This window comes from Panthera onca, chromosome D1, assembly GCF_046562875.1.
Source record: "Panthera onca isolate mPanOnc1 chromosome D1, mPanOnc1 haplotype 2, whole genome shotgun sequence".
Classification (NCBI taxonomy): Eukaryota; Metazoa; Chordata; class Mammalia; order Carnivora; family Felidae; genus Panthera; species Panthera onca.
Genome location: NC_138348.1, coordinates 56,526,137 through 56,538,962, shown reverse-complemented (window position 1 = coordinate 56,538,962; position 12,826 = coordinate 56,526,137). Strand labels below are relative to the sequence as shown.

The 12,826-nt window shown below is 35.5% G+C and overlaps 1 protein-coding gene across 5 annotated transcripts in view; it reads left to right on the top strand.

The window, feature by feature from the left end:
* FCHSD2 (FCH and double SH3 domains 2) overlaps positions 1 to 12,826 on the top strand; it is a 296,103-nt gene that overhangs the window by 137,733 nt on the left and 145,544 nt on the right. For all 5 annotated transcript variants that reach the window (XM_078433111.1, XM_078433113.2, XM_078433114.2 and 2 more), the window contains exon 4: positions 10,591 to 10,667. In XM_078433111.1, coding sequence (XP_078289237.1) covers positions 10,591 to 10,667 — 77 coding nt within the window. The remainder of the gene's footprint in view (positions 1 to 10,590; positions 10,668 to 12,826) is intronic.

The following is a 12,826-nucleotide window of genomic DNA, read 5'->3' as shown; positions in this document are numbered from 1 at the left end:
AGACCACAATGCTATGAAACTTGAAATCAACCACAGGAAGAAATTTGGAAAGGTAACATACTTGGAGACTAAAGAACATCCTACTAAAGAATGAATGGGATAACCAGGAAGTTAAAGAGAGAATTAAAAAGGACGTGGAAGCCTGGGAATGCGGTGTAGTCACTCTGGAAAACAGTATGGAGGGTCCTCAAAAAACTAAAAATAGAACTACCCTATGACCCAGCAATTGTACTACTAGGTATTTATCCATGGGATACAGGTGTGCTGTTTCAAAACGACACATGCACCCCCATGTTTATAGCAGCACTATCAACAATAGTCAAAGTATGGAAAGAGCCCAAATGTCCATCAATAGATGAATGGATAGAGAAAATGTGGTATATATATACAATGGAGTATTACTCGGCAGTCAAAAAGAATGAAATCTAGCCATTTGCAACTACGTGGATGGAACTGGAGGGTATTATGCTAAGTGAAATTAGTCAGAGAAAGACAAAAATCATATGACTTCACTCATATGAGGACTTTAAGAGACAAAACAGATGAACATAAGGGAAGGGAAACAAAAATAATATAAAAACAGGGAAGGGGACAAAACAGAAGAGACTCATAAATATGGAGAACAAACTGAGGGTTACTGGAGGGGTTGTGGGAGGGGGGAAGGGCTAAATGGGTAAGGGGCATTAAGGAATCTACTCCTGAAATCATTGTTTCACTATATGCTAACTAATTTGGATATAAATTTTAAAAAATAAAATAAAAAGAAATTTAGAAGAAAAAATAGCTAAGAAAAATGTTAATATATATAATATACTATATATATATATAACATTATATATATTTATATGTATATATAAAACTTTTCTCCTTCTGATTATTGTTGACAGTAATTTGGTTACACTGTTTAACAACCTTAATGAACTTTAAATACTTTAACTGTTAAAATAATAAACATATGTTTCATGCAAAAAAAAAAAAAAAAAAAAGGACATAGAAGCCAATGAAAATGGTAACACCACAGTCCAAAACCTCTGAGATACAGCAAAGGCGGTCATAAGAGGAATGTATATAGCAATCCAGGCCTTCTTAAAGAAGGAAGAAACATCTCAGATACAAAACTAACCCTATACCTTAAAGAGCTGGAAAAAGAACAGCAAATAAAACCCCAAACCAGCAGAACACAGGAAATAATAAAGACTAGAGCAGAAATCAATGCTATCGAAACCAAAAAAAAACCCAGTAGAATAGATCAATGAAACCAGAAGCTGGTTCTTTGCACGAATTAACAAAATTGATAACCCCCTAGCCAGTTTGATCAAATAGAAAAAGGAAAGGACCCAAATAAATAAAATCAAGAATGAAAGAGGAAAGGTCACAACCAACATGGCAGAAATATAAACAATAATAAGAGAATATTATGAGCAATTATATGCCGATAAAATGGGCAATCTGGAAGAAATGGACAAATTCCTAGAAACATATACACTACCAAAACTGAAACAGGAAGAAATAGAAAATTTGAACAGACCCATAACCAGTAAAGAAATCAAATTAGTAATCAAAAATCTCCTAAAAAACAAGAGTCCAGGACCAGTTGGCTTTCCAGAAGAGTTCTACCAAACATTTAAAGAAGAGTTAAAACCTATTCTCTTGAAGCTGTTCCAAAAAATAGAAATGGAAGGAAAACTTCCAGACTCTTCCTATGAAGCCAGCATTACCTTGATTCCAAAACCAGACAAAGACCCCACTAGAAAGGAAAACTATAGACCAACTTCCCTGATGAACATGGATGCAAAAATCCTCAACAAGATACTAGCCAACTAGATCCAACAATACATTAAAAAAAAAATATTCACCACGACCACGTGGGATTTATACCTGTGATGCAGGGCTGGTTCAATATCTGCAAAACAATCAGTGTGATTCATCACATCAATAAAGAAAGGACAAGAACCACATGATCTTCTCAATAGATGCAGAGAAAGCATTTGGCAAAATACAGCATCCCTTCCTGATAAAAACCCTCAAGAAAGTAGGGTTAAGGATCATACCTCAAGATCATAAAAGCCATATATGAAAGACCCAACGCTAGTATCATCCTCAGTGGGGAAAAACGGAGAGCTTTCCCCTTAAGGTCAGGAGCAAGACAGGATGTCCACTCTTACCACTGTTACTCAACATAGTATTGGAAATCTTAGCCTCAGCAATCAGATGACACAAAGAAATAAAAGGCATCCAAATCGGCCAGGAGAAGGTCAAACTTGCACTCTTTGCAGATGACATGATACTCTATATGGAAAACCCAAAAGATTCTACCAAAAAAACTGCTAGAACTGATTCATGAATTCAGCAAAGTTGCAGGATATAAAATCAATGCACAGAAATTGGTTGCATTCCTATACACCAACAACAAAGCAACAGAAAGAGAAATCAAGGACTCGATCCCATTTACAATTGCACCTAAACCCATAAAATACGTAGAAAAAATTTAACCAAAGAGGTGAAAAATCTGTACACTGAAAACTATATAGAAAGCTTATGAAAGAAATTGAAGAAGACACACAAATAAAGGAAAAATATTCCATGCTCCGGAATAGGTAGAACAAACATTGTTAAAATGTCAGTACTACCCAAAGCAATCTACATATTCAATGCAATACCTATCAAAATAACACCAGCATTCTTCACAGAGCAAGAACAAACTATCCTAACATTTGTATGGAACCAGAAAAGACCCTGAATAGCCAAAGAAATCTTGAAAAAGCAAACCAAAGCTGGAGACACCACAATCCCAGACTTCAAGCTGTATTACAAAGCTATAATCATCAAGACACTCAGGTCAGTGGAACAGAATAGAGAACCCAGAAATGGACCCACAAACATATGGCCAACTGATTTTTGACAAAGCAGGAAAGAATATCCAATGGAAAAAAGACAGTGTCTTCAGCAAGTGGTGCTGGGAAAACTGGACAGCGACATGCAGAAAAATTAACCTGGACCACTGTCTTACACCACACACAAAAATAAACTCAAGATGGATGGAAGACCCAAATGTAAGACAGGAAGCCATCAAAATCCTCAAGGACCTCTTTGATCTTGGCTGTGGCAACTTCTCACTCAACACCTCTCCAGAGTCAAAGGAAACAAAAGCAAAAATGAACTGTTTGGACTTCATCAAAATAAAAAGCTTCCGCACAGCGAAGGAAACAGTCAGCAAAACTAAAAGGCAACTGATAGAATGGGAAAGGATATTTGCAAATGACATATCAGATAAAGGGTTAGTATCCAAAATCTATAAAGAACTTCTCAAACTCAACACCCAAAAAACAAATAATCCAGTGAAGAAATGGCAAAAGACATGAATAGACACTTCTCCAAAGAAGACATCCAGATGGCCAACCAACGCATGAAAAACGCTCAACATCACTCATCATCAGGGAAATGAAAATCTAAACCACAATGAGATACCACCTCACACCTGTCAGAATGGCTAACATTAACAATTCAGGCAACAACAGATGTTGGCAAGGATGCAGAGACAAAGGATCTCTTTTGCATTGCTGGTGGGAATGCAAACTTCTGCAGCCACTCTGGAAAACAGTATGGAGGTTCCTCAACAAATTAAAAATAGAACTACCCTATAACCCAGCAATTGCACTACTAGGTATTTATCCAAGGGATACAGGAGTGCTGTTTCGAAGGGGCACATGCACCCCAATGTTTATAAGCAGCACTAGCAGCAATAGCCAAAGTACGGAAAGAGCCCAAATGTCCATCGATGGCTGAATGGATAAAGAAGATGTGGTGTGTATATATATATACAATGGAGTATTACTCAGCAATCAAAAAGAGTGAAATCTTGCCATTTGCAACTGCGTGGTTGGAACTGGAGGGTATTATGCTAAGCAAAATTAGAGAAAGACAAATATCATATGACTTCACTCATGAGAACTTTAAGACACAGAACAGATGAACACAAGGGAAGAAAAGCAAAAATAATATAAAAACAGGGAGGGGTGCAAAACATAGGAGGCTCTTAAACCCTGGAGAACAGAGGGTTACTGGAGGGTTGTGGGAGGAGGGAAGGGCTAAATGTGTAAGGGGCATTAAGGAATCTACCCCTGAAATCATTGTTGCGCTATATGCTAACTAACTTGGATGTAAATTAAAAATATAAAAATAGATAAATAAATAATAAATAAAGTTAAGCTGTTCATATCCTCAAAAAAGCTTTCTGGAATTTTCATTTGGATTTCACATGTATAGATCATATTGGGAGCAGTTGACATCTTATTAGTATGAAGTCTTCCAATCCATTAACATTGGATATCTGTCCATTAATTTAGATCTTTGATTTCTTTCATCAGTATTTTGGAATTTTCTGCATAAAGTTCCTGCACATATTTTGTTAGATTTATACTTAAGTACTTCATATTTTACTCAAGGCTATCATACATTTTTTTCTAATTTCAAGCTTTATTTGTTCATTACAGTATGTAGGAAAACAGTCCAGTTTTCTTTGTCATCCTTGTATCTTGCAGCCTTGATAAACTCAATTATTGGTTCCAGAGGTCTTTTGTTTTGTAGGTTCTTTAGAGTTTTCTACATACACAGTCACATCATCTGTAAATAAAAATAGTTTTATTTCTTCCTTTCCAATCCGTGTGCCTTTTCTTTTTCTTGTTGTAGTAGGTGGCACTATGAGTATAGTGTTGAAAAGGACTGGTGAGAGAGGGCATCCTTGCCTTCTTCCCATTCTTAAGGGGGAAAACATTTGCTCTCCATTAGAAGTATTTTAGCTACAGGTTTGTCATATACACCCTTATTAGGTTAAGGAAAGATCCCTCTGCTTCTCATCTTGACAGTGTTTACTCATGAATGAATGTTAAATTTCATCTATTTTTTAATTATTTGGTTCTCAAATCATATAGGATAGGTCATTTAAAAATGTCTTTAGATCTTGTCTTATGTAATCAATTAAAATAAAATTAGTCTTTATTTTTGATAAAAGGAAAAGGCTAAAATATGTATTTAATGTTAATATATAACATGAGATTATACTGATTAATTTTTTTTAACCCTAACTACAGTTGAAAACAGAAAACAGTGAAAAATATTTCAAAACTTTCCTTAAGGGCAGGGGTGAAGTTCTCCATTACCATTAAAGTAATTTAAAGAATAGTAAAGGGGGCCTGGGTGGCTCAGTTGGTTAAGCATCAGACTCTTGATATCAGCTTAGGTCGTGATCTTGTCATGAGATTGAGCCCCACTTCAGCAGGAGCCTGCTTGGGATTCTTTCCTTCCGTATCTTTGCTCCTCCCCCCTCCATAAATAAAATTTTAAAAAAGAATAGTAAAGACAATTATTATTTATATCAGTTTTAGAACCATGCAACTCATACAGTTGACTTGTTAATTTTTAACATAATCTTGGGAATTTCACAATAAAAAGGTATAGTATATATACAACATGGTGTCCTATAATTCTGAAGAGCCATTTGATGGCAAACCCTTAGTAAAATTTAAATATGAGTTTCTCTGTATGTTAAGGGGCTGAAATGGGTACAGAATAACCTGTGTGAGTGCCATGGAGCACACTCTTGCTCAGCTTGCTGTGGTAAATGGGCAAAAGGTTAAGCCATCAGTTCATTTCCCAGTATCTACTAAACAGTGGCTTACTTTGTGTTGCCTCACTTGTTAGAGCAATATAGCAAGTGTTATTGAGAGGTAAAACAAAGCGAGTCTTACATCAGACACTGATAGCTTTTAAAAATTTGGAATGAGATGTTTTTGGATGTTCCAAGGAGTATATTGATAGCACATTTTTATGGAAACCAGTGCTACAGAGTAAACAGTATTGGAAATCAAATCAACATTATCCATCAGTGATGCTCAGGAAAATAGAAGTAAATAATATGTGTTTAGTGCACCAGTTTTAGAGAATAACGTTGTGGCCTAGGGAAGTGATATAAAAAAACAAAACAAAACACTTTTTAGAAAATTGCCAGCCATAGATTTATTTTTCTTAGCCACTTAATTAAAGTAGACTTTATTTTGTCTATATACAGACCTTTCATTCATACAATGTAGCTTTAAGCATAACATATAAAAGGGAAACCAGTTAATTTAAGTATAGCATGCTTTCACAGGCATCAAATGTTATTTAAGACCTTTCCTATAATGGCCATGGAGTATTTCTTGAGCATCCATACAGATTAGATCTTGAACAGCTGCATGGAGCACACAGAAATCATGATTCCTGCCTCTGTGAACTAACTTGAATAAAGTCTTTCATCTAAAGATCTCACTGTTTATCTATTTCATGAATCCCTCATCTCCTCTCTGAAGGGCTCATTCAGTTTAATACAGTTCAACTTTGTGGTTCAGAGCTCTAGAAATTGCTAATGTAACTTACAATGCACAAAAAAAAAAGTAATTTCAGAAATTTTTTCTCTATATGTTCACTAACTAGAATTTAAGTAAAAATTTGAAAAATAAAAAAAGAAAATTTTAAAGAATTAGATAAAATCAACTCTAAAGCAATGTGTGTTTTTTTTTTTTTTTGGTGAAGATTTAGAATGATAAGTAGGGATTCTAACTCAAACCTAACTAGTTATGTGATCGTAAGTAAATTATATATCCTTTTAGGTGTCCAATTTCTCTGTGATGGGCATTGAGGAGGGCACCTGTTGGGATAAGCATTGGTTGTTGTATGGAAACCAATTTGACAATAAATTTCATATTAAAAAAATAATACAAATAAAAAATATAAATAAATAAATAAATAAATAATCCAAATAAAAATAACAAATAAAATAAAAATAAATCTGCCAAACAGAGTTAAGAGAAGTATATGTGTAGAAATGCTTGTCATATTCATTTGTTTTATATAAATTTTGAGTGCTGTCATTCTGCCTTAGTCCTACTCATAATCTGAGGCTCAGACATCCCATGTTCTGTATGAAATGTTCTGCAACCACTTTGCAATAAACTGGATAAGTCAACTATCATGTCATTTAGATGTAATTCATTAAGAAAATATCAGATGAAGAGTGCCTGGGTGGCTCAGTCAGTTGAGCATCCAACTGTTGGTTTTGGCTCAGGTCATGATCTTGTGTTTTGTGGCATGACAGTGTAAAGCCTGCTTGGGATTCTCTCTCTCTTTCTCTCTGTCCCTCCCCCATTCTAACATGTGCATTCTCTCTAATTAAAACAAAACTAAACTAAACACTAAAAAAAAGAAAAAAATTTTTAAATAAAAATAAAAAAATTAGACAATCTTTTCTTCACCTTGGAACTTATATATTGCCACTTAATTTGGTAGTGACCACGTGTTGCCTCCCATTTTATATTGCATATTTCTTATTCCTGTGCACATATTATGAGTTCTTTTAATTCAGGGATTTTTATTTATTTGAACCTTCACAAAAATTAACGTGTACTGCCTTCTAAGTATGGAACAAATTTGTTACTTTTTTTTATTGCCTTAGAATATCCTCACATGTTTTCTTCCAATAATGGAAATGATCAAAAATTAACTGTAATTTTACAAAGGAATTTATTTATTATATTAAAACCACCTGGTAACAATCTTAGAAATCTGGTATGCCCTCCCCCCCGCTGAAGAAAAATTGAGGAACCAGAGAAATTTTGATTCAGACGTTTCTAAGTCCGAATGGCAAAAACACAAAAGGAGTTTGGCTCTTGTACATTCGATATAGAATAATGTAGGTGGCATTTATTCATGCAATTAGTGAAAGTTATTGGCATCAACTAAATGCTAGCCTTGTTGCTATAGCCTGGAGACATAGTGATTAAAAAAAAAAAAAAGACAAGATCCCTACCTGAAGAAGTTTATAGTTGGTAAAGAGAGTAAAATTTATGTAAACCAGACAGTATCATAATGAGGATTATAAATAAGTGATACGGTATGAGAGAGAGTAACTGGGTGGAGGGTAAGCTACTTTGTATACAGTGATTAGAAAAAGCCTCTTAAAGACACAAAGACTTGAAGGATAAGGAAATGCCTAGATTGTGGTCTCTAAATCTGGTTTCTCCCAGAAAGGAGTCAGAATTCCTTAGAAAACTAGCTTACTGCAGATCTAGAATAGAACCTGTAAAAGAAAACAAAGGAACTATCAAAGTCTGTTGAGGTCATGATGTGGGACCCAACTGGGAGGAACTCCTTACTGACTACAGTTGTAACAATTAGAGCATCAAAAGAATAGTGACTGCAATAAATTGAAATACATCCATTATTCAAAATATATGAGTTCATAATGTTTCTTTAAAAATTCATTGTTCACCTTTAGGCAAAACTGGACAAATCAAATATTTATCTTGCCTTTCTTTTAAGAACTGTACCTCAGGATAACCAAATAGTTCAAGAAGGGTAGCTCTTTAAAAAAGAATTCCAGCTAGGGGTGCCTGGGTGGCTCAGTTGGTTGAGAGTCTGACTTCGGCTCAGGTCATGATCTTGCAGCTGATGAGCTCAAGCCCCATGTCGGGCTCTGTGCTGACAACTCAGAGCCTGGAGCCTGCTTCCAATTCTATGTCTCCCTCTCTCTCTGCCCCTCCCCTGCTCGTGCTCTGTCCCTCTCTCTTAACAAAATAAAATAACGTTAAAAAAAATAAAATAAAATAACGTTAAAAAAAAAAAGAATTCCAGCTAATAAATGCAGAAAGAATGATAAACTATTCAGTTTTTTTTTTTTTATTTTTTTTAACGTTTATTTATTTTTGAGACAGAGAGATACAGAGCATGAACGGGGGAGGGTCAGAGAGAGGGAGACACAGAATCGGAAACAGGCTCCAGGCTCCGAGCTGTCAGCACAGAGCCCGACGCGGGGCTCGAACTCACAGACCGCGAGATCGTGACCTGAGCCGAAGTCGGCCGCTCAACCGACTGAGCCACCCAGGCGCCCCGTAAACTATTCAGTTTTAATGAAATGAAATTAAATACCTAGACAGTAAAATTTTTCGTATTTTCCTATATATAATTTTGAATATTTTGTGTTAGGAAATTTAAAAATCAGCTTAAAGGCACGGTGGTGAGAGTTCAGCAGGTAGGAATAAGAGTGATAGGAAGTTATTTCATAGAAATAGGAGTATGAAGAAGGTGCAGAGGTGAAAAATTACTGTACGTATTCAAGGAACATTTAATGATTGAGATCCCCAAGTACAAGGTATGTAAATGGAAGTATTGTGGCTATGCCGTTGTATGTGAGTTCTCAGAATACATAGTACCTTGTAATAGTGAAACCAAACTATTGCCAATTTCAGGAGGAACTTGAGATTCCAAGGAACTTCTTTACAGTTCCTGCTACCCTTTGGGCTCATTGAAATAATGATAAATAGAAGCATTCAACAATGGATTTAATCAAGCCAAATTGATTTGGCAGTAGACCTTAGTAGAAAGGTGCCATGTATACAGTGCAGCATTGATTTTATTTGGGCAGCCTCTGCTTAATGTAGGCAGTCTGTTAATTAATGTGATTGTTCTTCATTTCAGCATTTTATTTATTCTATTTGAAGTTGCATGGAGAGAAGAGTGTCCTAAAGTTTATGATTTCTAATCCATTACATTAACACTATTAGGGGACCACATATGATCCCATCTAAAAGTAAGATATTCTGTGTTCAGAGTGAGTAGTTTAACCTTGCCAGTAAAAGTGTTCTCTGGGGTACCTGGGTGGGTCTGTCAGTTAAGCATCTGACTTTGTCTCAGGTCATGATCTCATGGTTCATGAGTTCAAGCCCCACATTAGTCTCGCTGCTGTCAGTGCAGAGCATGCTTTGGATCTTCTGTCCCACCCCTCCTCCCCCCCAGCCACTCTGTGCTCTTTTCTCTCTCTCTCTCAAAAATAAACAAACATTAAAAAAATAAAATAGTCTTCTCTGTTCAAATCCTGATACCACTGTATCTATTGTAGATAAATATTCTGTTTTATCCACATTCATGTTGTATGGATAACAACATGTGGGTATATTTCTTTGTAAAACTAATTTCTACATTTGAAGTAATTTGTGCCATGGTATTATTTAAAAAGAAAAACCTTAAAATCTGTCTTGAATCAAAATGACTAATATGGAATAACACCAAGCTTTGTTCATTTCTTTTACAAGTGAATGCGTATCTGTCTGTTCCCAACTGAAAGTAATGGTGCCTTTCATGATCTGGGAGAGTTTGGGTTTAGAAATGCAGGGCGATGCCACCGCAGAGGAATGGTGGGAAATTGAGATGTCAAGCTGTGTAATCAGAGTTCTGCAGAGGTGGGCAGATGTGCAACCTGTGATATTCCAGAGGCGGTTTGTTTTTAGCTGGTCAAGTAATTTGGTGAAGTGGAAAGCATATCAACTAAGTTTCAGTTTTTTCATCCTTATAGTTACCCTTTCCTAAAAATGCACAGGAGAAGACTGTGACAATAATGAAACACGTTATAATGTTCTGCCATTTATCATTGGTTCTTCTGAGTTAAATTTACATTTGGAAAGATGAAATTTGCCAAGTAACATATTTTAAGGAAAAGAGTTTTTTTAATGGCACAATACTTATTTTATAATACATATATATGTGTGTGTATTTTAACAGGGTATCCAGAAGTTGGCTAGTCAATATCTGAAGAGAGATTGGCCTGGAATAAAAACTGATGATCGGAATGATTACAGGTAACTTAATAAGTAGATCTTGCCTATTTTCTCTAAAAATAAGTTCGCTCAGAGCCATGTCATATAGATAATGTAGACTTCAGTAGTTTTAAAAAATTGCTTTTCTTTGCCACGTTTTTAGACATAATTTCAAAATTATCAGAAAATGTTAATGTTCCACAACATATGCAAATAATCTGTATAAAATAGTTTTCTTATGTGTTAAACCAAGATTGTGTTTTGTTTGATTAAAATGCATGTATGGAATTTTAAAGAAGGTAGATGACAGTGGAACACAAATTGTTTCCTGAATGACCTACAAATGAAACACGTTATTACAATAATAATGAAAGAAGATTATAGTGTTCTGACATGTTTATTGATTCTTTAATTCCGAAATTCTAAATTTGGAACAATGAAATTTTGTGAGCCTAGGGGAAAGTTTCTAGGTTTTACACACACACACGCACGCACACACACACACACACACACACACACACAGAACAGGGTATACAGAAATTGGCCAGTCAGTATCCCACATACAAATTTTAAAGAAGGTAGATGACAATAGAATATAAATTGTGTCCTCAGTGACCTACAGATATGTTTAAAGTTATTGTAATATTTTGTAATTTTGTTTAGGATTTGATGTCTTTTCTTTTCTTTTTTTGAAATTAATTTGGAAGTGATTGTTGGCTTTTATGCTCAAGACTGTCCTTAGTATTTATTAAGGGAACCAGTAGTCAGAGTCAAGATTTTAGACCTTGCAGTTAAAACTAATGCCCATGAAATGATAGCAGAGAACCCAGGATAATTAAGAACTCCGTATTCAAGTGTATGGCTTAGAGTCTGAATATGAAATCATGTTGCTGGATTGTCAGTGAAAACGGACATCAGATATTGTTAACAGGACTAGAAAACGGAAAGATAAACAAGAAATGTAATAGTTCTTCACAATTGCAGGACTGACTTATAACTTGGAAGGTGGCATTATAGCTGTAAGTAATAGATTTATATAATTGCAATGTAGAATAATAAAGCAAACCAAGAAAATAAACAAAAATAGAGATTTTCTTGTGGACTTCCCAGTATCTTTAAAATTCAGCTAAGAGGGGAAGAGAGAGGATGTGAAATTCTAGGCAAAAGAGACAAGTAGAGCAAAAACCTTGAATGAGAGATACAACGTTAATATAGTTCAGTATTGTGAACATGAAGAAAGCCTGACCAAGGAAGAGATTGCTTGCTGGTGATAAAGAAGGACTCCAGCTTATATGTAGGTAGGCTATATGCTAAGTTTGTTTGAAATTCAGGATTCAGGTTACCAAAGAAGTAAGGATAAAAAGGCTCTGTTCCCTGGCTAGCTTGTACAACCTTATTTTTAAAAGTATGTTAAGCCAAAAAAAAAAAAAAAAAAAAGTAGGTTAAGCCAACTTTTACTAAATATTTGCTAAATACCAGATACTGTGCTAGGAACTTCAGCTTATCTCTCATGCTTATCAAAACAACCCTGTGAGTTACATATAGTTATCTTCCTTTTATGTGTTAGGGAACTAAGTCTTGGGTTATATGCCTTGCTTAAGATCACACAGCTATTTAAACAGTCATTGATTTATTTATTCATGAGATAGATGTAAAGTATCTGCTATAGGGTAGCTGTTAAATTACACTTTAGGATCAGAGAGACTGTGAGGTGTGGTGCCTGTCCTTGTGGAGCTTACAGGAGATAGCTACTGTAAATAGTTGTGGTATTGGGTGAGGAGTGGAGAGTGCATTGGGACTGTAGAGGAAAACCTAGGCCTCTAGATCTGAGTCTCAAAGAACTTACAGGAGTTTGCCAGGGTTGGGCAAAAGGAATTCTAAGCAGAAGTAGCACCCTAAGGCATGAGAAAATATGGGTGTTAGGTAACTGTGCCGTCCAGCATGGCTGGTGTGAAGTATATGGGTTGGTGGGTGAGAGGAGGGGTAGACCTGGAGGATACACAGGCATCTTGAAGGACTGGAAACTGGACAACTGGAACACCACTTTCTCTTGGACCTGTTTTTTTTGGTTTTGTTTTTGTTTTTCAGTCTTTGAGGACAAGTTGTCACCCCTGTCTTAGTCTGTTCAGGTTGTTATAACAAAATTCCACAGCCTGGATGGCTTATAAATGACAAGTTTATTTCTCACTGTTCTGGAGGCT